The sequence below is a fragment of the Hylobates moloch genome, unplaced genomic scaffold, assembly GCF_009828535.3.
Source record: "Hylobates moloch isolate HMO894 unplaced genomic scaffold, HMol_V3 SCAFFOLD_13, whole genome shotgun sequence".
NCBI lineage: Eukaryota > Metazoa > Chordata > Mammalia > Primates > Hylobatidae > Hylobates > Hylobates moloch.
Genome location: NW_026652288.1, coordinates 28,958,719 through 28,984,420, shown reverse-complemented (window position 1 = coordinate 28,984,420; position 25,702 = coordinate 28,958,719). Strand labels below are relative to the sequence as shown.

Genomic DNA, 25,702 nt, shown 5'->3' with positions numbered 1-25,702 from the left:
ATTAAGATCCAGCCCTGCCCCAGAGGCGCTGCTGCCAATGGTGGTGGTGTTGTGTGCACAGGCATCTCCGTGAGGTGTAGAGAGAACCACAGTGGAGGTTTACACAAGGCGCTGCTGCGGAGGCCAGGGGAAAGGCGCTGCACTCAGCTGAGCTTGTGAATGGCTCCTGCCAGCAGATGGGCACCTGGGTTAAGTTCAAAGGCCCTAAGCATTGTCTACAAAGAAGTGGGTGGCCAGAGCCTGCGGTGAGCACAAGAAGTCGGTACTGCTGATGAGAAGTTGGGCAAAGCTGGCCTCGGGGAGCCGAGGCTGGAGGCAGCAGGGCCAGGTCCTGGGGCTGCAGTGTTACCCCCAAATGCCTCTCGCTCCCCCTGGTGACAGCATGAGGGTGGAAGTGAGAAAAACGGCCTGGAGGTGGGGAGAGCAGATGGAAGAGAGTCACTGTCACTCAGGCCAGGGTCAAAAGGACTAAGCCAGGACAGGGGAAAGATGGCAGGGGAGGGTCAGGTGCAGGGGACAGGCCCAGAGGTGTTCAGGGGGTGGAATCAGCATTGAAGACTGAGTGAATGTGGGGTCGGGGGCAACGCCGGGACTACATCCACACTCTGGCATGGACTGAGGAAGCGAGGACAAGGGGCGCAGCCACTCTCCCACGAGCTTGGCTGAGAACAGGCAAGGCCAGGGCAGCAGCAAGAGAGGCCCTGATCGGGAGGCCTCTGGGCTGTGGTGCTGAGTAACCATCGTGTCTAGAGGGTGGGTGGCTGGAGCTGATGGGAGAGTGGGAGGCCACTGCAGTGCCATGAGAAGAACGTGGATTATGGGGTTTGTGCTGGGGAGGGGGACAGCATCCTCGTGTTGTCATAAAATGGAGACAGATGATGGCACAGCCCAGCTCTGAGAGGGCTGTTGGGGGACTCAGTGAGAGCCCACGGGTGGCCTGCCACAGGCAGAGGCGCCAGCACTCAGCCCAGCCTGCCCCCTCTCTCTCCCTGACTTCTTTCCTCTTTCATCCCTCTCTCCCCCTCCAGCCTGCCTGCCTTCCTACCTGTCTAGGACCAGCATCCTTCTCAGCCCACAGTCCTGCCCCCACCTCCTCCCCACCCACTACCATACACACACAGATCGTATATAACACCATTTGTCAAGCATGGCCCATAGCTCCCGATGGCAGTCCTTGCACAGCTCACCTGCTCTTCAGACATAATGGACAAGAGGCCCCAGGTCCCAGCTGGAGCCAGCTGACCTGGGCCACAGCCGTTCCTGATGGTCTCTATCAATGACACTCATTTCCTCACCTGGGGCACCAGCGCGTGCAGCCAGACAACACCATCGTTCAACTCCACAAATAGCCATGAAGCCGTACTGTGTGCAGGGCACTGAGCCATGGAGTCCCAACTGTGTGCAAGGCACTGAGCCATAGAGCCCCTACTATGTGCAGGGCACTGAGCTATGGAGCCCCTACTGTGTGCAGGGCACTGAGCCATAAAGCCCCTACTGTGTGCAGGGCACTGAGCCATAAAGCCCCTACTGTGTGTAGGGCACTGAGCCATGGAGCCCTGCTGTGTGCAAGGCATTGAGCCATAAAGCTCCTACTGTGTGCAGGGCACTGAGCCATGGAGCTCCTACTGTGTGCAAGGCACTGAGCCATAAAGCCCCTACTGTGTGCAGGGCACTGAGCCATGAAGCCTTGCTGTGTGCAGGGCACTGAGCCATACTGCCCCAACTGTGTGCAGGGCACTGAGCCATGGAGCCCCTACTGTGTGCAGGGCAGTGAGCCATACAGCCCCAACTGTGTGCAGGGCACTGTGCCATGGAGTCCTATCATGTATCAGGCACTGAGCCATAACACTCCTACTGTGTGCCAGGCAGTGAGCCATGGAGCCCTACTGTGTTCCAGGCACTGACTAGACTGGTAGAAAGGCCTTAGACTCTGGAGCCTCACAGTCTCTAGAAAGACCACAGGACAGAAAAGTTTAATAACAGTCCACAAAGCCAATCAAGTTCTAGACAATAGTAGGAGAGATATCACAGGCATGATTCATTGCCAAAGTAATTGTATGGATAGCCATCGCTATAAAGGGCAAAGACCAGGGAATGTCAGAGATGGAGGAATTAGGAAAAGATGGATGAGCTGCAGGCAGAATTAAGTTTGAGTTCAACCTCCACCACCAATGCTCCATGTGACTTAGAAAGTTGTTCTCCTCCCCAGAGGCTCCATCTGCAGAGTGAGGGGCTATAGAGAGAGGTCACTGAGGTCCCTGCAAGCTCAGGTGTTTTGAGGTACTTAGGGCTACACTGGCCAGGAAGGTGCTGAGGGAGAAACAGACCATGAACCTTGCTCACTGATGCAACAGGAGTGGAACCTGGGCCGGCCCCACTGAGAAGCACCTGCCTCCACAATTGGGCCCTTCAACCCTGACCCCTATCTGGATAATACAACTATATACCTGATCAGAAATCTCCCGCTGACCAAGCTCCATCCACACTCACATGCGTCGTGTGTCATCACAATAACCCTGCAGGGTGGGTAGGACAGACCTCACCAACCTGATTTCACAGATGAGGAAGCTGAGAAACAGGAGAAAAGGGCCTTGCCCAGGATCCCACGAGGAGTTAAAGGCAGAGCCCAGAGCAGGATGCCGCCCTCCCGCTCCTCCAGAAGGTGTGCCAGAAAGGAATGGGGTGCTTCTGTTTTTCTAAGTGGGGGTCCGCTCTCTCCCCCAAGATCCCCCAATGTGTGTGTGGACACTGTGGATGTGCTACACACCAGCTGTGCTCTCATTTCAGGATCCGGCAGGCAGCCACTTTGATTTGCTGCTAATTCTTTATTTAAAAAAGATTCACAACTCAATTACATCAGGTAACAATGGTTCACAGTTGATAATACAAAACACAAACCCAATAAACATCTCTTCTGACCAGGGGACATGGATTTAGATGAGGAAAAACCAAAAAATTACAGCATCAGCTCGTTCAAAGCAATATCTTGTAATTTCCAGTAAATTGGAATCACTGTGAGTCATTTTCCCCACTTGAGTGGCAGGTATATTAATTTCTTGTTGTTTCTCAACCATCAGAAATAAATTGTTTACAAGGGATAGGGAGAAAGCTTCGGAGAGGCAGGCTGAGGCTATTATCGTAGCATGAGTTTGTGTAACGTGATTCACAGGGTGCAGGTGTCTTCAGAAGAGCTAAGGCTGCCCTGTGCTTTACACAGAGGTGGGCCCTGGGTGAAAACTGAACAGCCTTGACCCCAAGCCCTCTTGGCCATGCCCTGGTTCACCTACTTGGTCCCCTTCTGCTTCCCAGAAGTCGCCCCCAGAAAAGGAGTGGACAGGCTCACCCATGGGGGCATATGATGACAGCAGCTGCCATTTGTCACTCACTGGCTGCCCTCTGGGCTCTGAAGTAAGTCCCTTATAAGCATCATCTCATTTAATTATCATAACAGCCTTCCAAGGTAGGTATTATTATCCCCTTTTTATACATGAGGAATCTGGGCTCAGAGTGGGGGGAAATAATCTACCCAAGGTCTCACAGCTAGTGAGTAACGCTGGCAGGGCCAGGACCAGGGAGAGGTAAGCAAAGCACCTTGGGCAGAAAATTTAAGGAGGTGCTTCTTCTTGGGGTCAGTCGAGTGCAAGGTCCTCCCTGGGAGGGAGGCACCTCGCCGGGCTCAACCTACTCCTGGCCCTGAGTGGCAGAGCTGGGATTTGGATCCAGGTCTGTCTGCATTCAAGCCCTTGCTTTTCCACCTGTGGCACATCCCACTCCGAAGGCAATCAGCCCTGTAGTAGCAACTAGAAGCTTCCAGAGGAGTGAAGCTCTAATGGTGGAATTTCAGGCTTCAGGGGACTGATGAGGGAGCTACTCCTTCTAGGACCCCCGCAATTAATTCAGGCAGGCAGCTGCCTGCTCCCTGTGACTTTAAGCCAGCCCCTCATCTGGGTTGGAAACGTAGGGCTGAGGCCACCACCCAGGAAAGTACAACCCAGCCACAGACACCTGCTCGCCAAGCTCTACTGTCTACTTTGGAATCTAGAGAGCTGACCCCAGCCCCGGGTCTCGCCTTGTGCTTTGCATGGGTTTGCAGTCTTCTCAAATTCGCTTTGTATGCCAATGAGAGCAGGGGTTCTTGTCTTCATTTTCTTCCTCAGTAGTGGAAGTTGAGGCTCTGAGACATTGACCATGTTGCCTCAGGTCACACAGCCAGAAGAACGGAGACAAGAACCAGCAAATGACTTGGAGCCCGGGGCTTTTTCCATCCCACCTCACCATCAAGAACTAGGTCAAGACGTAGATGGGGCTGGCTTTCAGATGTGGTTGAGGAGAACGGGGTGGGAAAAATAGCAAAGAAGGCTTAGGAAGGGTAAAAGGAGTCAGGAACAAACAACGTCTAAAATATAATAATTTGGCTAAATTTAAACATACGAAAGAGTTCAGACTGATTCATAATGCATGGTTGATGCAAATGACTATGCAAATGATGCCAAAAGGAATGGGCAGCGTGACGATTACCTCTCAACCACAGCAGGAGTGGGTAGGATGAGCACTTTGTTTTGGGCTGAAGTTTTCCAAGCAAACCACATCTTCAGGTGGAGATGACTTTTTTGTGCAGCCTGACCAGGCCCCAGAAACCTGGGGCAGTGAGCAGGACAGATTTGGGGCCCATCCACACTGCCGTCCCTAGACTACAGGAAGCCGCCACATCGTCCCCTGCCCAGGTTCACTGAGCTAAATAATGCTGCTTCCTCTTACCTGTCACCAATAAGCCTTCCTTTTTCTCAGCCTTTTAATTATTGTTATCACCTTGTCCATTTCTCATGGATCAGGAGGGAGTGCGTGTCTGAGTGTCTGGGAATTAGGAGGGGCAAATAGCTTCTCAGACCCCTCTCTTTGTGCATCCCAGCAGCCTATTGGGGAGGAAATGACCTCTAAGAGAGGAGGTGCGAGGGTTTGGACCATAGCCAGCCACTGACTGGCTGTGTGGCCTCAGATGAGTTACTTAGTCCCTCTGAGCCTCAGTTTCCTCATTTGTCAAATGAGATTAATAACATTTGCTGTTTATGGCTATTGGGTGATGCCGTGTGCCTGTGAGCATGCATCATGCCTGGCACATTGGAGGATGCTGGTAATCAGCCCACAGCCCTCTCCAAACCTACAGCCCTCAGCTTCCCACTCCATCCACCTGCTGCAGCCAGACATACCAGAGGCTCCCTGCTTCTTCACTTCCGTTCACACAAGCCCCAATTCCCACTACCTCTTTCTGTTTGTCTCAGAGCCCTACCTATCTGCAAGCTCCACGTGAAGCCAACATTAGCCTTCCTCACCCCATCCCCACACCCCACAACCACCTGTCACAGTCCCCCATCTCCCTCCTGGCCCTAAGCACCTGACGACCCTTATTTTGGCCAGAGATTTGCAGCTTCCCCAGGGCTTTCACCCATGAGCTCCTTTTGTTGGACTATCATGTTTTTTTGGAATGAAAATGATTCTTCTCTTACTAGGGAAGGGGCTGAGACACAGGGGCAGGAAATGGCCCCACCTGATCAGGGAGCCCGGGAGCACTCCACTTTGCCTCCTCAATGTAGCCACCCTATGGTGAGACTTCTCTTTTCATCAGGAAGATCATCTCCCCAGTTTCTTTGTGAGCTCTTAAGAGCCTGGAGCTGTCTCAGGTCCACAAAGCCTTACACTCCTCCCAACATTCGATAAACTCCCATCAGTGCCCAGGCACTCACCAGGGCAGTGGGCACTAGATTCTCCATTTGCATTTCATGAAGACCTCAGTTCCTTGCCTGCCATGTTTGCAAACAGCCTCTGCAGAAGGGCCGTGGGCTCTGCCTTCTGAGAGCTCCGGGAGGCCCCTCACACACTGGGAAGAAGGGACAGTTCCCGGAACTGTAGATAAAGGAGCTACTATGTGCACATGGGCAAAACTGCCTGGCATCTCTTCCTGGTTTTTTGTAAAAGACCTTGGATCTGAATACACACGGATGTGAAAGTCTGCCGAGTCCTGTACCCTGGCAGCTGGTCTCTTTGGACACATTTGTTAGCTGGTACGCTAGCTGTCTTCAAGACATGCCGCTCTTCTGATATGGTTCAGAAGAGAGTTCTTTTTTCCCCATCCCTGCTTGACTTCATTGCAGCAACCTAAGAGGCAGCAGAAATCATCTCCCATCCCCACATTCTGTTTTTATTTTCATAATGATGGGTTGTTTGTTGTCTGTACATGTATTGCTCCAGAAGGAGTTACCAGTGGGATGGGAATAGACAGTCGGCTCATATACACTGCTCTCCTCAGCCATTCTGTGAGGAACCTCCTTGTTTCCAGACCCCATGGGGAGACTTTACAACTTTGTACCAAGTCGATTATGGCTACTACCATCATTAATAATAATAATTAACTAATACTTATTGAGTGCTTATTACATGTCAGCCACAATTCTAAGACCACATGTCATAATTTCTTTAATCCTCATAACACATGTAGGCTAGGAGGCAAGTTCACTTATTATCCCCATAGCATAGATGAGGAATCGGGAAGTTACTTGTCTAGGTCACGTGAGTCCATTGATCTAGGACAAGGAGAGAAAACCATAATGAGGAAATCCTAGGTATTCAGAAAGCCATCACCCCAATATGCCACATTCATATGGTCTCCTCTCTCTCTCTCTCTCTCTGCTGTTTCCCTCTCTCTCCCCTCCCTCTCTCCCTTCTTCCCTCCCTCCTCCCTGCCCTTTTTCTCTCTTTCTTTCTTGCACCCTTTACTAGTCTTTCACCTTCCTAGTTCTCTGACTGAGGCAACTGCCTGTCCCTCTCTAAACTTGACCATCCTCTCCTGAAGTGGGGGAGAAGAATCCCTTTCTGCAGGGACTGATATGGGGGAGAACCCTCAGACCACGACGGCGATGTGCTCAGCCCACTGGAAGCTGCTGGGTTGGCAGGAAGTGGGACAGTCTTCATACCACAGCGGGAGCCAATGTTCTTTGTCCCATTGCAGCATCTCAGGCTACGGAGCTGCTGGCGGGAAAGGCGGGAAGAACACCATGATGCGGTCCCACGGCGTGTCTGTGCTGGGCATCTTCAACCTGGAGAAGGACGACACACTGTACATCCTGGTTGGGCAGCAGGGAGAGGACGCCTGCCCCAGTGTAAGTGCCCAGAGCAGGGGTTTCTCGTCTGCACTCTCTCAGGCCCCGGGGAGGCCTCTTGGAGGCACCAGCACTCAACACCCTCCTCCTGGAAGTTCATACCAGGAGAATGAGACAGCAAAGAGTAATTAAACAGCAGCCGTGCAAACTCCCAGCACCCCAGTGGTTCACCTCTTGCCTGTGCCAGGGGGAGGCAGGACCTGGCAGGGTTGGCCATCCTAGCAGGAACTCAGCACCCTGCAGGGTGAATCTCCTGGTTGGGCCAGGCCCCACCCTCCCTCACCTGAAGCACAGCTTTTGCTTGGGAAAAGGGGCCAAAGCAAGCAGCTATGTTCTAGCACCCAGGACCCCCGGCTCCTTCTCCAGAAACTTATTTGAGAGCATCCTTGGCAGAGAGATATGGAAAGAGGGGCTACCGAGAAAGCGGTTTACTTCCACAAAATAAATTCAGGGCTCCTAAGAGCCAGGCCCTGGGCTAGGAGCTGAGGAAGCATGAAAAGTAAAGTTCAGTTTTTCCCTTCTGCTCTTTCGGGGTTCAGGTGAAACGACAGGAGTAAGCTTAGCAAGTGCAACCTTTTGCATAAAAAATGTCTCAACTCCAACTTTTATTTAGCAACTATAATCAGTACTTTCCAACCTAATATATTAAGCCATTAAATTACAGGCTGCTGTAATTTTCACAGGAATTTATTGAGTGCTAATGTAATTCCTTCATCTAAGCAGAAAGATTGCATTATCTTCTGCAAGGGACTTTCACTTGATTGGACTGTAATCAGTTATGACTTTTCACAGGACCGCGTCTTTTTTTTTAAAATTCAATTGAAACCTAGTTGTTCCTCGGGGTTGCTGCACTTTATCATTTTTATTAATCAACCTACTAGCTCTCAAATTTTGTGGACGCACAGGAAGTTCCCAAGCAGGCGGGAGGAGGCGATTCTGGGCCAGGGACAGAGGGCAGCTCCCTCTGCTGGTCGGGCGAGGCATAGCAGGGGCATGTGGGGAGAGTAACTGGTCTTCCCTGTGGCTTCACACCTCCACCCCTGAGGAGGCATTTGGAAAGGGGGAAAAATGGCCATTGTCAGGCACTACCTCCATCTCCAGTTCTCACTAGGCAGAAAAAAATGGTGTCTAGACACAATTCTCAAGAGAATGAAGTGGACTCTAAGAATTAAACTGCAGGGTCCAGGTGCGGTGGCTCATGCCTGTAATCCCAGCACTTTGGAAGGCCAAAGCCAGAGGATCACTTGAGGTCAGCAGTATGAGACCAGCCTGGCCAACACAGTGAAACCATGTATATACTAAAAATACAAAAATTAGCCGGGCGTGGTGGCACACACCTGTAGTCCCAGCTACTCAGGAGGCTGAGGCACAAGAATCACTTGAACCCGGGAGGCAGTTTGCAGTGAGCCAAGATCGCACCACTGCACTCCAGCCTGGGCAACAGAGCAACACTCTGTCGCAAAAAAATAAATAAATAAAAATAAAAAATAATTAAACTGCCGGATGTGGCAGCTTTGCTGGTTCAACTGCACATCTATGGGGGCGGCGGGGAGTTGCCCTTCTATGTACCTGGCCACACTGGAGCTCCTGTGCTGGAAATGGGCTCCAGCTGCTAGAATCCTCCCCACGCCCAACCGCAACACATGCGCACACACACAGCCCTCAGCCTTTGTTTCTCCAGTGCCTTCCAAACCTCGCCTGGTGGCATGAGTCTAAATCAGGCTTTCGCAACAGTGGCATTATTGGCATTTTGGAGCAGGTAATTCTTTGTGGCTAGGGGCGGGGGTCTGTCCTGTGTATTACAGGATGTTTAGCAGCATCCTTATCCTCTACTCACTTGGTGCCAGTGACAACCCCCAGAAATGACAATCACAAAAGCCTCTAGACATTTCCAAATGTCCCCTAGGCAGCCAAGTCTGTTCTAACTGTTAAATCACACCATTACCATCCCCTGCAAGGCAAATATTGTGAAGAGCCAGCTCACAATCCAGACAGCACTCAATTCATTCAAATTTAGTTAACCAATATTTATTGAGTACCTACTTAATGCCATCCCTGTTTCAGGAACTTGGGATATGTTGGTGAACAAAAGAAAGCTCTTTGCTCTCAAGGAACTTACATCTGAGGAGAGGGAGGGGGAAATATCTGGGGAAACTGATCCCAGCAAAGGCCATGTCTCAGAGGTTCGTTGATGCTCAAGGAACACTCGGGCTGGAGGAGAAAGAGCAAAAGGAAGGGTAGGTAAGAGATGAGGCAGAGGTAATAGGGCTGGATCGGGCCACTTTAAGGCATGTTGGAGCCATAGGAGGGTTTTGAGGCAAATGGTGACATAATGTGGTATGTGTATTAAAAAGCTCACTAGGGCTGCAATGTGAAGAATCTACCATAGAAGAATCTATGGACACAAGGGAAGGGTCAAGACAACGAATTCAAGGACTATGGCATTAATCCTGGCAAGAGATGATGATGGCTTAGACTAGGATTGTAACCGTGGAGGGGATGAAAAGTGGTTGAATCCTGGGCGTAATTTGAAAGTCAAATCCAAAAGGATTTTCTGCCAGATTGAATGAGAAATTAAGAGAAAGAAAAGAGTCAAGGATGACTCCAAAAATTGTGCCTGAGCCACTGGAAGAAGGGAGCTGCCATCACCTGAGTTAAGGAACGCTGTGGAAGGAGCAAATTTGGGGGCAAGATCAGGAGTTCAATATCAGACATGCTGAGTTGTAGAGGCCTGGTAGACAGCCACAGGCAGACAGGTGGATGATCGGAGACAGGCCGCTGGAGTTCAGGAGAGAGGTCCAGGCTGGGGATATAAATATGGGAGAAATTAGCATAAAGTTGAGACAGGATGAGATTGCCTAGGATGCAATACAGATAGAGAAGAAACCAAAGACCAAGCTTAAGGGACCTCAACATTTAGAGGTCAGGAAAAGAAGAGGAACCAGAAAAGGGGGACGAAAAAGAGGAACCAGGGAGGTAGGAGAGGATGCAAGAGGATGGGGAGTCCTGGAAGTCAGGTGAGGAAAGGGCAGCAGCTCCTCCGAATGCTGCTACTGGTCCAGCAAGAGCCTTGACCGCTCCCCACCCCCACCTGATCTAAAGGAGACACCAGAAGCAGGGGTGCGGGGTATGCGCATGGGTCACAAAAGATCTTTCTCTTGTTCACCAATATCTCCCAAGTTCCTGTAACAGGGATGGCACAAAGTAGGTACTCAATAAATATTGGTTAAATAAATTGGCTCCAACTACAGGAAAGCCCATCCTCAAGCCCCACTGCTATCTCCTCCCCATCCCAGCAATCTCCAGATCTGTTCACGAGGGGAGGGCATCCCCTAGGGGTGGAGGTCCCACTGCTGCCCACAAGCCAAGAGGGGAGATGGAGCAGAGGCCGAGGGGGTGGACCTTCTCAGCACCACTGGTTCAGACTGAGCAGCCCCTCCATCTCCAGATGAAGAGGCAAGTCCAGGGAGGCGGGGTGCCTCACCAAGTATAGCCCAGCAAATCTCTGGCAGAGCCGTCAAGAACCCAGACTGAGCAGGGTGTGATGGCTCATGCCTGTAATCCCAGCACTTTGAGAAGGCTGAGTCAGGAGAATCGCTTAGTTAGTGACTAGCCTGGGCAACATAGCAAGACCCTGTCTCTAAAAAAAAAAAAAAAATACAAAAATTAGTCGAGCGTGGTATTTTGTACCTGTACTCCCAGCTACTCAGGAGGCTGAGGCAAGAGAACTACTTAAAGCCAGGAGTCAGAGACCAGTCTGGGCAATATAGCAAGACCCTGTCTCAAAAACAAAACAAAACAAAAAAGTCGAGCCTGGTAGCTTGTGCCTGTAGTCCCAGCTACTCCGGAGACTAAGGCAGGATGATTACTTGAGCCCAGTGAGCTATGATTACGCCACTGCACTCCAGCCTGAGTGACAGAGTGAGACCCTGTCTCAAAAAAAAAGAACCCAGACTGGACCTTGAATCCTGTGCTCTGCCCAGCTGACAGCTCACATCCCCCAGACCCATCCCCAGGGCCAACCCTCAGGGCACATTCCTTGCAACTCATGCCTGTGCCAGGTGGCAGTGAGCAGGGTCTCCTCCCAGGAGTCTCCCCCCAGGCCAGGACATAGCTGCACGTACATATGGGAAATGCTAGCTCTCTACAATAGCAATTCAGAGCCTTCCACCCACACTAAATCCACTCTAAGAAATATCAAATTATTTCCATCATTAAATCCAAAATGCCATTAAACAAATTGCATCTCGGCTATTTATCTGGAAATTTCTGTAGTACTCATTGCCGGCACCCCTGAGTGCTTTAGCATAAGAAGTAGCTCAAGAAGAATGGCTGCATCCACTGGCTGGTTACGAAGCAGCATCGATGGAAATGTGATGTTTTACTGGCTTTTTTTCTATTAAGTGAAAGAAAAGTCACTTTCCTCCGAGGTCAGGCTGATGTTTGAAGAATTCGTCTGAGCTGTGGTGGCCGACAAGCAGGCGTGGCTGTTTTTGAAGCACCATCCTCCTTCTTCAGGGATTCCAGGATTCTGTTACAGAAATCTCCAGCACAATCCTGGGGGCTCCCTAATACCTGAGCCCCAACCAGGAGCATATGTGGGCCCAGAAGTGAATCTAAATTAGAACAGCAGCTGGCTGGGCACAGTGGCTCACGCCTGTAAACCCAGCACTTTGGGAGGCCGAGGCGGGTGGATCACCTGAGGTCAGGCATTCAAGACCAGCCTGGCCAACATGGCAAAACCCCTCCTCTACTGAAAATACGAAAATTTGCGGGGCATGGTGGTGTGCACCTGTAGTCCCAGCTGCTCGGGAGGCTGAGACACCAGAATTGTTTGAACCCAGGAGGCGGAAGTTGCAGTGGGCCAAGATCGTGCCATTACACGGAGTAAGACTCTGTCTCAAAAAAACAAACAGATAAGAACAGCAGCCATTTACTCAGTTCCCACCATGCGTGTGGCGCTCCACTAGATGCCTTACTTGTACTACCCTCAGTAAATGCCACAATGACCTGTGTTGTCTTTATTCCCAGCCACACTGGAGGATCAGACATCGAGGGCCCCTGCCACAGTTTCCCGGGGTGGGTGGAGAATCCAGACTACCTGATTGCAGGGCTCACTCTACAAGGCAAGCAGAGGGCTGTGCCAGGGATTCTGGAGGGAAGAAGTGGAACATTAGCTAGGAGGAATGAGATGTCCAAAAGGGAGAACTGATTTTCCCAGAGAAGAACTGGGAATGAAACTTGAGTCTGGCCTCTTGCTGGTTTTTCTCTCTCCTCCTGATGCTTCAGAACTGTGACTTCTCAGAAAACCTCGATGGCTCTCAGGGAGAGAATGGCTCTCATAGAGAATGAAGTCCACTCCTCGCAGTGCCTTCAAGGCCTCTAGCCATGATCAGACTGTTCAGTTTAATTCTCTCTATCCACCTAATTTACGCTCCCTCCAGCCCCATCTCACCACATAGGACCTTTCCCATTCTTTCTTGGATCTCTTCATCCCACAGGATTGAAACAGGTCGTCCTGGACAATCTCTCTGTCCTGATAGACTTCTGGGCCAAAGAGACCCTTGTGCTTTTCCCCCACGCACCCAACTCACCCACTTCCCTCCGGGCTCATGCTGCTCTCTGCTCTTGGAATGACATAACTTTGCCCCACTCTCTGTGAAAAAAAGAAAAAAAGAAAAAAAAAAAAAACTCCCTATCCTTCAAGGCTCAACTAAAAGCCGCCTCCTACAGGCAGTCCTCATAACAATAAAACCTTGCTCTCTCTCTCCCAGTTTCTCCTAGCATTTTCTGTCTAAGCTATCCTTGTAGTCCTTCCCTAACACTGCCCAGAGTGACAGTTATTCGTGTATTTTTCTGCCTCCTCAACTCAACTGTAAGTTTTTTGAGAGACAGTCAGATCGTGTTTTTAAGCATAGAAGTTCTGTCTGCCGCAAAGTGGAGAACTCTGGTTTGACCACAAACCTAACGTGCTTTTTGTTTCTACAGACAAACCAGTTAATCCAGAAAGTCTGCATTGGAGAGAACAATGTGATAGAAGAAGAAATCCGTGTGAACAGAAGTGTGCATGAGTGGGCAGGAGGAGGAGGAGGAGGGGGTGGAGCCACCTACGTATTTAAGGTATGGTCTGTGCTGCCTGATTTCCACCAGGTTCCTGTGCATCTGCGATGTTAGAGCCTCATGACAGCCCTGGGATAGAAAAACCTCAGATGCTCTTATCCCCATCTAAAGATGAGCAGGGCCAGGTGCGGTGGCTCATCCCTGTAATCCTAGCATTTTGGGAGGCCAAGGCAGGAGGATCGCTTGAGGTCAGGAATTCGCGATCAGCTTGGGCAACATAGCAAAACCTTGTGTCTACCAAAAAAATTTTTTAAATTAGCCACTTGTGGTGGCTTGCACCTGTAGTCCTAGCTACTTGGGAGGCTGAAGCAGGAGGATCGCTTGAGCCCAGGAGTTCAAGGCTACAATGAGCTGTGATCACGCCATTGTACTCCAGCCTGAGCAACAGAGCAAGACCCTGTCTCTAAAACCAATAAAAGAATTAAAAAATAAAAATGAGCAGACTGAGATCCAGAGAGATATAGAGTCTGTCTGTCCAGGAAAGGGTAGACTCTTCTCTTACTGATACAGCAGCCCAATTTCACCATGCACAGCCTTTGCCATCCTACTTTCAGAGGGTCCCACTCTGCCCTCCTGGACCAGCTTTCTGTTCTAAGGTGGACTTTTCTGACATCATCACAGCCAGGCCAGAAACTGAAGACAGAGGCCACCTGCTAGGTCCTCCCACAGGACTGTGATGCTGAGGGCTTGAATCTTTGGGGGTCAGAGTCAGAGACCCCTAAGAATGAGGGAGAGAGAGCATAGAGAGACCTGCTTCTAATCACCAGCATCCAGACCTCTGAGGCCATTCTGAGGAGCTTCAGGAACGGGGCTGGAGGAAGTAGAAGCAGCAGCCTCTAAGATCAACCCCCGCCTCCTGGTATATATATATTGCTCTTGGTATATAGGTTTTGCTTCTCTGGTTGAACCCTGACTGATAGAGAAGCTGGTGGAGCTGATGGGCTATTGTAACAAGGGTTCAGAGCCCGCAAACCACCTCAGACCACTGAGAGGTCACCAGGTCACCCCACTGCCCAGCAAACCTTCAGTCAGGTTGAAGTTACCAGAGCTTGGGGGCTCCGGGGGGAAGCACAGCTCGGTTTCTCAATGTCTGAATGTCTCCCCTGGTCAGATGAAGGATGGAGTGCCGGTGCCCCTGATCATTGCAGCCGGAGGTGGCGGCAGGGCCTACGGGGCCAAGACAGACACGTTCCACCCAGAGAGACTGGAGAATAACTCCTCGGTTCTAGGGCTAAATGGCAATTCCGGAGCCGCAGGTAAAGTGCCACAAGTGTGTCCTCTCCCGGAACCTCTCCCAGGCCTTCAGCTGGGCCCTGATACCATTGCATGCCTGAGGGCATCTTAGTCACTGGCACCTGGGATGCTAGGAGCTCTGAATATTGGTACCGATATCCAGGGAGCGGGGGCAGACAGCACCCTGGGGGCCCTGCAGGCCGTCTTGCTGACCTGGAGCTTGGACTTGTAGAAGGTCACTGAGAAAGTGAGGCAGGGAGTAGCCATCAATCAGCCAGCTGGCCCTCCCTGGGTTTTACCAACGTGCAATAGTTAGAGCCTCCCCCTAAGATTCCTTCTTCCTCCAGGGGCAGATGGGCCCACCAGTTAGGATGTGAGCAGATGAAAAAAATCTGGGCAATGTCAGGCCTCCTAGACCTCCATGATACAGACCTCCAGGCCCTGGGCTGCCAGACCCAAGCATATCCCCACTGGCAAATCTCCTTCTTGACTCTCCACGGCTGAGCTCTCTTCCCTCATTAGTGGGAGCCAGAAGCACAGAAATGCGAGACAGGCAGGGAAGAGAGCGTCAATTCCCTGAGTTCTCTAAAGTCAGCCACCCCTAAAGACAGAAAATGCAATTCATTTTTGTATTTTCTTTTCCACACAATCAGACTGTGGGAGGATCTTAGAAGGCATTTAAGATTTGGGATTAATTAAAACAAATGTGCAAACTGTCTCTCAATTGAGAGACGGCTAGAAATAGAAGAGTAGAAACAGTCATGGGTCCACCATGAGGTTCTCCAGGGACGTTTGCAGCACCGAGGCCCAGCACCTGAGAAACCCTGAAGCACCTCCGCCTCTGTTGCGCATGTGCTGTCAAAACAACCTGCAGGTTTCCAGGCAGATACAGTTCCTGTTTTATAGGAGAGCCAATGGGCTCACCAAGGCCTGATGACTTTTTTTTTCTCAACATGGCTGAGCTGTTTAGTGACGGAGACTTTTTTGAGATGGAGTCTCGCTGTGTCGCCAGGCTGGAGTACAGTGGCACGGTCTCAGCTCACTGCCACCTCTGACTCACAGGTTCAAGCGATTCTCCTGCCTCAGCCTCCTAAGTAGCTGGGATTACAGGCACACGCCACCACACCCAGCTAATTTTTGTATTTTTAGTAGAGACAGGGTTTCTCCATGTTGGCCAGGCTGGTCTCAATCTCCTGACCTCAGGTGATCCACTGCCTCGGCCTCCCAAAGTGCTGGGATTACAGGTGTGAGCCACTGCGCCCAGCCAGACTCAATTCGTATTTTTAAAACACCGTTGTTCTGATTTTGATATGGGTTATTTTCCTTGCCACACATTTGCTCGAAGGCTGCAGAATGGGTATGGGGTCAGAAACCTCCTCAGCTGGGGGCTGAGCAGGATGAAAGCACAGCGCGTGGGTCTCCGCCCATCTCGTTCTGGTTTATTTATTACGCACTTGCTCACAGCTGTGCGCAAACACCAGCGCCAACTTCTGGCCCCTAATGCGCCTAAGGGGCCCTCTCTCTACCACATGACAACAGCCTTGACAGGCCCACACCCTCCCCTGAGAGCAGAAGGGAGGACAGCGAAACAAACCCAAGCTCAACCCCCACCCCTGCAGGTTTCATGGCTGACAAAGTCCCCCCAGCTTGCCTGATGGCCTCGCCTCAGCTCTGCTTTTTCCCATTCTAGATTCAAGCTTGTTCCTGACCTCAGCTTCATTTTCAAAACCTGGCTTCCTCTTTCTAGCAAGACAGTCATCCCACCTACAGGTCCCTCTGGGTCCCAAGGAATCTCGGCCACAAGTGCTTCCAGAAACCCTGCCAGGCCGGTTCACCCATAGGGTTCCGGCAGACATACACACTGTTTCTGCCTTCCACCATCAATTTCCAGGTCCCCACCGTGCATCATCTGCAGCAGAAAGGGTTTTAGGGTTTTTAGAATACAGCCAACCCTTTCCTACTCATCAGTTCTGCGTTCGTGGGATTCAACCAACCACAGATCAAAAATAAAAAAAAAGGATGATTGTGTCTTTACTGAACATGTACAGACTTATTCCCTAAACAATACAATAACTATTACATAGGATTTACCCTGTATTGGGTATTATATGTAATCTAGAGATGATTTTTTACAGGAGAATGTGCAAATACTATGCCACTTTATATAAGGGGACATTTATTTTGGTGTGATGGAGGGATCCTGGAACCTCCACAGATACTGAGGGACAACTGTAGATGTCTGTTCAAGTGTCCTATGGAACAGTAGGCATAGGGGATATCCTGGAATCTCAAAGGTTAGCAGAAGAGATTTCTTGTGGTCAACCTGTGGCTACATTCAACCTCAGCTCTGTAGATAGCTTCCTTTGCAAGAGCCCAAAGCAGCCCCAGGCATTGGGAAGCACAGCCCTGAGGCTGCCTTTGTTGCCAGGGTATCATCCACTGACCAGGACTTCTGCTCCTGACCTTGGAGCGGTTCCTGAGCGCCTGGCCCTGGAGAAGCTCTAAGCAGGCTGAGCCGAGGTGTGAGGCTGTCTGAACGCGTGTGTTCGGCCTCTTCAGCCCCTGACACTCCCCACCCCTGGCAGTTTGTGGAGCATTTCATACACTCACTGTCTCCTTTGATCTTAACATCAACCCCATCAGGTGGGTCTTATTATCCACAAGCTACAGGTGAGGAAACAGGCTCAGAATGGGGCGTTCTTGCCCAGGGTTTCACAGACAGCAGTGGGCTCTCTGGTCAGCCTAGTCCAGGATTCCTGCAAGGAACTTTAGTGCAAGGTTTTGACATGTGGCTGCTCAAAGACTGGTGAGTCCCTTTTCTTGTTAGGACGGGAGGCAGTTAATGAAATGAAGGTCCAGCGCTACGGGGCTTGGCTGACATGAAGAGAAGATAGAGGAACGAGTTTAGTCGCCATGCTGCCTGTCTGCCCACCTCCCCCAATCCTTAACCAAGCACAGCCCCTGCTTTTGAGCCAGAGAGTATTGGCAGGAAGCAGGGGTACAAGCCACGCTCTCATTCGGGTGTACTCAGCTGTGGCCAAACAGGTCTCCTAGGGCAAGCAGCCTCCTGGTTTTCCTAGTGTGGATCTGAAGCCCCCAGGCCCCACTGAAGATGGGCCCCAGGAGCTGGAGCTGGTGCGGGCACCCTCCAAGGCGTCCTGCATCCCGCTTCTCTGGCCAGCATGGCTAATCGAACCTTGCCAGCATCCTCACGCAGGTTCCCTATCTCTTCCCGCAGGTGGTGGAGGTGGCTGGAATGATAACACTTCCTTGCTCTGGGCCGGAAAATCTTTGCAGGAGGGTGCCACCGGAGGACATTCCTGCCCCCAGGCCATGAAGAAGTGGGGGTGGGAGACAAGAGGGGGTTTCGGAGGGGGTGGAGGGGGGTGCTCCTCAGGTGGAGGAGGCGGAGGATATATAGGTAAAGATGATTCGTGTTCAAGGTGTCACTCCCTCCCCGCTTAGTCCTAGGCTCCTCACCTCTCTGCCCTGCCCCACCCTCCCCTGCTCTCCCCTGGCCTGCCCAAGTGTGGACTGTGATGTGACTGCACGCCTCCCTCTCGACCTGGCTGGACCAGCCAGAGGCAGGGTGTTGGCTTTCGAGCCAGCATCCTGCCTCCAGGCTTCCTCAGCGACAGCATCAAGATCCCATGTGATTCTTGATCTCCCCCGAAGTCAATGATAAAGAGGCTTTGGCTTTCCAGACTAGTCTCTGAGTCACCCATAAGGACTCCTCCAGCCTCCCTTGGACGGCCTGGCCAAGCCAGCTCCTGAAGGGGCTGGTTTGTGGTTTCATGGACTCCTCACTCCTGCTCCCTACCCCAGCCCACCAGCTTCCTGAAAGGCGCTGCCGTGCCTGCTGATGGGAGCTATTCCCGAAGGCAACTGCAGGCAGGCTTAGCCCAGCCCTTCAGCAAGCAGCCGGCCATTGACCCCAGCTGCCTCGTCTGGGCTTCAGAGCGCAGTCAGCAGAGCCTTCTGAAGCTGAGAGGCTGGGAGACTATGGCTCCCCGCTCCCCACAGATTAGGACGAATGCATGCATGCTCTGTGGTGTTCGTGTCTGTGTTTTGCTTTGACGCTGTGTGTAAGATGCTTGTGTTAACCACATGCTCTTCTTTTCCAAGCTGGGTGGGTGGGAGGAGCCCGAGGGGGGAGCCCAAAGATAGCCCAGCCCCAGGTGAAAGGAGGGACGGGAGCCTCAGGGCACAGGGGCTCATCTGCAATCCGCACGCCCCGCCACACCCCAACCCTGACCCAATGGGGCTGGAGAGCAACTCTTCAGTGCTACCATCCTGACCAGTCCTGGGAGAGGCACCACGGGCATATCCCAGCCCGGAAAGACTAGAACTTTTTGGACTCTTGCTCACATTAACCACTTCTTAGTGGGCCCCCGGCAGAGTGGGAGCTGGCCTGGACCTGAGGGGAAAGTAACCACACACCCAGCATCTACTGAGCCAAATCCCACGTGCAGCCTCTATGCCCTGAGCCTCCCTTCCCTCCCCGCATCCCTGCCCCTGAGGTCCCCAGTGACCCCCTAACTTTGGCCAGAGCTGCATGCCCCACTGACGTGTATGTGTGTTAAGATTTTGGCACCCATCCCCCATGTTAAACTCTGCTCTGGTTTGCTACTCAGGCGGCAATGCAGCCTCAAACAATGACCCCGAAATGGATGGGGAAGATGGGGTTTCCTTCATCAGTCCACTGGGCATCCTGTACACCCCAGCTTTAAAAGGTAGCCTCTCTGCCAGGCAGCAGAACAAACTTGCTTAGGTCAGTCCTCCCACCAAGCTAAAACCTCAGAGTCTCTGACCTGTATCCAGGATACAGAGGCACAATTATGGGTCCCTGGCAGGCAAGCTTCCTATGGCGCAGGTCACCACATTTTCCAGAAATCAGGATGTGTGCTTTAATATGAATGCAGAGGCAGAATCCTAGGAAATGTAACAATAATAGCCCAATACCTGCATCAGTCAACCTAAAGATCACGTGTGTGGGCTTCCCCCCACCACCAATACAAATGCAAACATCCATAGGCACCCATGCCCGCTGCCTCCGCTGCACTCTCCATATGCACAGGAAGACTCTTCTACACAGTTGTGCTTCCAGTGGCTATGGGACCTAGGAACAGGGACCAGAGCACCCACAGTGACCACCTGGAGACATAGTACTGAGGCTGGGAGTGGGGAGGCAGGCTCGGCCCAAGACTGACCCTCCCTCCTTGTCACTAGTGATGGAAGGCCACGGGGAAGTGAATATTAAGCATTATCTAAACTGCAGTCACTGTGAGGTAGACGAATGTCACATGGACCCTGAAAGCCACCAGGTCATCTGCTTCTGTGACCACGGAACGGTGCTGGCTGAGGATGGAGTCTCCTGCATTGGTAAGGGGACAGGGTCAGGGGAGGCAGAGGGGCCCACAGCCTGAGATTTGGCCCATGACCACAAATGGTCTCTGGGTTCCAGGACACCCTGTATTGGGTTTTGTAAACTTTCTGTCCCTCCCATACCTGCCACAGCTCGAGCGCTCTGACCACTGTGTGAAAGGTGGGTCATGGCTCCTGGAGGAGTCTTAAAAGTCCTCTACTATAGAATAAGCCCTCTACCATCCCCACTGAGGGGCCATCCTGCCTCCACTTAAACATGCCCGGTGACAGGGATCTCACTGCTCCTAAGGTGCCCTGTTCCCTTGGGCAGTTTCAGAGCTGGGAACCTGTTGCCTTAACCTTCCTTTCCTAGGTTTCCTTACAGCAGCAGCTTTGCACGTGCAGTGTTTGAAGACAGTGCTCCCATTCTCCTCCTTTTTTTTTGGCGGGGGGTGCGGAGTTTCACTCTTTTTGCCCAGGCTGGAGTGCAATGGCATGGTCTTGGCTCACTGCAACCTCCACTTCCCAGGTCAAACGATTCTTCTGCCTCAGCCTCCTGAGTAGCTGGGACTACAGGCGCCCACCACCATGCCAGGCTAATTTTCATATTTTCAGTAGAGACAGGGTTTCACCTTTTGGCCAGGCTGGTCTCGAACTCCTGACCTCAGGTGATTCACCCGCCTCGGCCTCCCAAAGTGCTGGGATTACAGGTGTGAGCCACTGCACCCGGCCCCATCCTCCTCCTTTAACTCTTCTTCAGATTAAATAACCCATTTGTTTGCAGCAGTTCATACAAGATGCAGTTTTATGTCTCCTCTCCCTGCCCCACCGGTGTCCCTCTTCTGCATGTGTTCCACTGTCGATGTCCCTTTTGAAATGTAGTGTCCAGTACCAAGCACAATACCTCCATGTGGTCTGGCCAGCAGAGGGCACAGGACCCCTCTCCACTCTGAGCCCAGTGCCTCAGGGCCACAGGGAAGTAACCTAGCCTCAGAGGGTGTTACTTACAGCACACCCTGTTGTTTGGTCACCTGTGGCCCCCACATCTCTTCCAGATCCACTTTCGTTTCACCTTCCATCCTCACCCTATAGTTGTGCAGCTCATGTTTTGAACCAACGTCCCGCCACTGATATTCATCCCTGTTAAATTTCCCTCCACCCAAAAGCTGCTGCTAAAAGCCTGTAAAATCAGGATGAGTCTAGTCCTGCTCATGGTCCCCTGAAAAGAAAAGCGTGACAAGGTCTCCAGCGATGGAAAGGAGCAAGTAGTTTTTGTCTCAGTGGGGGAGGTTATTTCTGACTTGGGACCAACTCAAAGGAGACCTGGTGTGGTTGTCAATACCCCACTGGGAACTGTCTTCCAGTGTCACCCACCCCGGAGCCACACCTGCCACTCTCGCTGATCCTCTCTGTGGTGACCTCTGCCCTTGTGGCCGCCCTGGTCCTGGCTTTCTCCGGCATCATGATTGGTGAGTGCACAGAGCCCCAGGGACTCCCAAGGGGGCGGGAAGGCAGGACTGAATAGTGTCTCAGGCTGTGCCACAGGTGTCAAGGTGTCACTTCGTTATGCTAGTCCCTGGAATTGGGTGGGGTGGTGATTAGGGCAGCCCAGGCCAAGCCAAAACGGAAGCTGTCAACCTTCCCCCAACCAGAGCAGCTGCAGTTCCCTGAGGAGCCCCTGATTCTGCACCTCAGCCCCATGTGTATCCTCCTGGCTGATCAGGGGGTGGGGAGCTCTCTTCAGTGTCCATCACGATGGCAAAAGCTCGCCCCCACCCCCAGACATCACTTCTAGCTCCCATGTGCTTCCATGGGCGCAGCTCCTGTTTGGCTCCCACCCTATGTAATGCACTAGCCCACTATTCTCCAAACCAGCCCTCCACCACCCTCCAGGCAGAGAGATGGGAAAATCGGTTTCTGAGTATATTTCTGTTCAGCCTGTGAGCCAAGGTGAGCTGACCTGCAAGTCACAGAGAGCTCGGTGTGGTCCCAACCAGCTCTTACTGCTGGTAGAGACATGCCCAGGACAGATGGGCAGAGGCTTGAAAAGGGAAGGGGGAAAGGCTCCTGGGAGCCCTCGCAGGCCAGGCCCCTGCAGGCGAAGGGATCTGCCGGTAGAAGGGAGATGGCAGCATACACTGTGTCCCCATATGGTGCCATCCCTCAAAGGGACAGGATAATAGGAGCTAATACTTGTTGCATGGTTACTACATGCTCAGCAATTTACACATTTCAATTCATTCGATCCTCAGGTAACCCTAATCTGATCATGGTCGGTCCATTGCATAGAGGAGTGAACTGAGCACATAACGGGTGACTCATTTGCCCTGGCCCGTTTTGGGGGGGCTGGGCTTTACACACAGAATCTACCCACTGAGTCGCAATTTTGTTCTGGCGTCCATGGAGTTTGCCTTCCAGAACATCCTCACATGTAGGAGTGATAATGGTCACTCACACTGGTAGAGCTCTTTAGAATTTTTCAAAACCATTTTATGTTGGTGAATTCATTTCATTGACAACCCTGGAGGGGGGGAGTGGGAGTGGTTAGGGAAACAGGAGGGCAGGAGTTACCATCCCTGCTTACAGAGAGGGAAACTGCAGTCCAAAGAGGTCCTGTGACCTGGTCCTCATGGCTCAGCTTGTAAGTAACAAGAGGTGGAATTAGAGCACAGATCCCCAGACACCAATTTAGAGATCTTTTCGTGATGTGGCTCTTCTCCAACTCTGTGGCTTGGCAGTTCTCCAACTGTAGGAAACACAATTGACCAAGATCCCAGCTGCACCCTCCAATCCACTGCTGTGATTGCACTGAAGCTGCCCTACCCAATGGCTGAGCACAGCAGAAATACTAAGGCAGGCCAATTCCTGGGAGTCATGGGACTCCTCTGATGACTGACTTTGGCTCCAGAACCCCTTAGGGCCTTGCTGAAACTTTCTTAGGCTGCATGGCACCCAGGGTGCTTCCACCCAACCTTCCCTCCCTCCCTCGTTCACATGGGGTCAGACTTGCAACACAGTCTGCTGGTTCACCCAGGCTGCCCTGGCTCCCTCCCCATTTCCTCTCATGGGCATTTCTTCTAATAAAATCTGCAGACCATCTTGGGTCTAATCCCATCTCCAGTCTGCTTCTTGGAGGACCCAGACTAACATGACTGTGCCCTGTATAATACAAATAATTCTTTTCCATATATGTGATTTTTAGCTTTACATTTACTTTAAATCATGCTTCAATTAAAGACACACCTTCACATCTACAATCATTTTGTTAGTATTTGTAAGTATGGAAAGGTTCAGAGCTCGGGGAGGATATGGAGATCCAGGGAGGCTTCCTGTAGGAAGTGGCCTGTGTAGTGCTTCAAGGGCCAGGCTGCCAGGCCATGTTGCAGCTGACCACCCATCTGCAGTGTACCGCCGGAAGCACCAGGAGCTGCAAGCCATGCAGATGGAGCTGCAGAGCCCTGAGTACAAGCTGAGCAAGCTCCGCACCTCGACCATCATGACCGACTACAACCCCAACTACTGCTTTGCTGGCAAGACCTCCTCCATCAGTGACCTGAAGGAGGTACCGCGGAAAAACATCACCCTCATTCGGTGAGTGCCCTGCTGCCGTCCTGGGAGGAGAGGGGGTGCAGCCTAGGGGCTGCATGTTATCACAGCACCACAGACTCCTCTAGCCACAAAAGGCCAGCGGAGCCCTCCCTATGGGCACCCCCAGCCCTCCTAGGAGGACCAGCCTTGACATTCAGGGCCATGTATGTTGGCTTACATTAACTCCCATATGTTTATGGAGTTTATACAATGAGAGGAGAACCAGGGCTTTCCTCAAAATTCATTCAGGTGTGCCCTCTCCAAGCCTTCCTGGCCCCCCTTCCCTCCAGGGGAGCAGGGGAGCAAAGGGCCCCTCCTCTGAGCATCGAGAGCAACTGTGCCTTCCTCTGTCACTCACTGGCAACACTCTCCAGCCAGTACCCACCAGTGATCTGTCTCTCCCCAACGAGCATGAGCCTCCCCCGGGGAAAAGCCATGGGTTATGCACCCCTGTGTCCCTGGCAAATATCAAAGACTCAATAACTACTGATTGAATGAATAAACATTTGACCATTGTCATGAGTCCCTGGTTGGAATCCTTCTTACCAGTTTTCAGATGAAGAACTGGAAGCCCGAGATTGCATAGCAAAGCTATGTTGAGGGTGTTACTACTGAGTGTGTATGTTACCCCATGCCTCTCATGTTTGTGCACTAAATGTGACGCCCGGGCTCAGGACCCCCAGCTGCCGCATTATTGTGGCCTGTTTGACTCTGTCTCCTCTTGTCTTCTCCTTTGCACAGGGGTCTGGGCCATGGCGCCTTTGGGGAGGTGTATGAAGGCCAGGTGTCCGGAATGCCCAACGACCCAAGCCCCCTGCAAGTGGCTGTGAAGGTAAGAAGTGGCTCGCTCTTGAGTCTGCCCTTGGCTTGCGGACTCTGTAGGCTGCATTCTCAGCTCACAGCCTCCTCCTCCTCCCCACCCTCCCCTTCTCTGCCCAGACGCTGCCTGAAGTGTGCTCAGAACAGGACGAACTGGATTTCCTCATGGAAGCCCTGATCATCAGGTAAAGCCACAGAGAGACACCCTCACCCCAACTCCCCACTGCCCCCAGAGAACCTGGAGAGGTTTCTAACAGATCGATGTCTCCAAGGGAAATGGTATTGTCCCCAGCATGTCCCCTTTTCTCCAGTAGGAGACTCCCAAACATTCTAGACACTTCTTACCAGACCGGAACAACCCCGATGGTTGTTTCAGAAACAAAGTCTGTGTGGCCTAATAACCCCACCAATGTCACTGTCTGCAACCAGTATCCCTGCTGTTATCCACTGGTTCTTCTTCCCTCACTTTTTCTTAAGAAATGGAGCATGCTAGACTTTGACAGTACAAGATATAATCTCCCTCCAAGACCCTTCACCAATCCCAGTAAATGTGCTGCTAATATGATGGGAGGCCACCCCATCGTAGGCTCCCATCAGCGGGGCTGAGTCTCAGCTGGCTGCACCTTTCGACTTGAGGCTCCAAGTTCTGGATTTAAGCTGAGAGTCTCAGTGCCTGTGGCTCCTGAGGGCATCCACTGTGACAGCAGATCCCTTCAAGGAGGGGGCAGATGTTTGAACTCAAGATCAGGTGGGGGCTCATGGCCCCCTGTCACACTGGGAAGACTCTGAATGTCCTGACAGGTGGGGGCAGACTGGGATGTCCCCTTGGTGGAAGTGGCAGGGGTAACAAGGCCAGGCAGTGTGAGTGATACGGCTGTGAGGTCTGGAGCCACAGGAGGACACACAAAATAACATTTATTTTCTGTTGATACATGTAATTCCTGATTATGAATAAAACTTGGCAAGTATGAGATTATATTAAAGAAGACCCAAATCAATCTCACTACTTGGTGGTAACTAACCATTATATGTTGGTGTCTAATCACCCAGTCTTTCAACACTTGGCGGGGGGGGGGGCGGGGGCGCGTGTGTACATGTGTGTATGTACACACCTGCATGCACATGTTGGCCCATGTGGAATTCCTAGGCCCCACTGCCCTGTGTGTCCTAAAGGGATCATGTTAACAAGAAAACTCAAGTCTTGGTCCCTCCCATGAGGAATCCACAGGAAACTGATGGACTCGTGAGGCCATCCCCTTTTGCTGGCTCTATTTCACACGCTGTCACTTGGCAAGTCTCACCCAGTCTCTCTTAGAAGCAGTTGTTTTGCTTCACCTTCTGCCTGAGGCCTTCCTGGGAGAAATCAACCATGAATTCTAGCACCCAGTCCATGCACCAGTATCTGAGAAAGACACTCTCCTGCC

At 51.8% G+C, this 25,702-nt stretch overlaps 1 protein-coding gene across 1 annotated transcript in view; it reads left to right on the top strand.

Annotated features, from left to right (window-relative positions):
* Positions 1–25,702, top strand: part of ALK (ALK receptor tyrosine kinase) — a 738,718-nt gene that overhangs the window by 683,046 nt on the left and 29,970 nt on the right. Inside the window, exons 13-22 of the mRNA XM_032172602.2 lie at positions 7,004–7,154; positions 13,143–13,274; positions 14,386–14,530; positions 17,746–17,928; positions 19,142–19,240; positions 19,737–19,889; positions 21,236–21,340; positions 23,276–23,462; positions 24,201–24,291; positions 24,399–24,463. Coding sequence (XP_032028493.1) covers positions 7,004–7,154; positions 13,143–13,274; positions 14,386–14,530; positions 17,746–17,928; positions 19,142–19,240; positions 19,737–19,889; positions 21,236–21,340; positions 23,276–23,462; positions 24,201–24,291; positions 24,399–24,463 — 1,311 coding nt within the window. The remainder of the gene's footprint in view (positions 1–7,003; positions 7,155–13,142; positions 13,275–14,385; positions 14,531–17,745; positions 17,929–19,141; positions 19,241–19,736; positions 19,890–21,235; positions 21,341–23,275; positions 23,463–24,200; positions 24,292–24,398; positions 24,464–25,702) is intronic.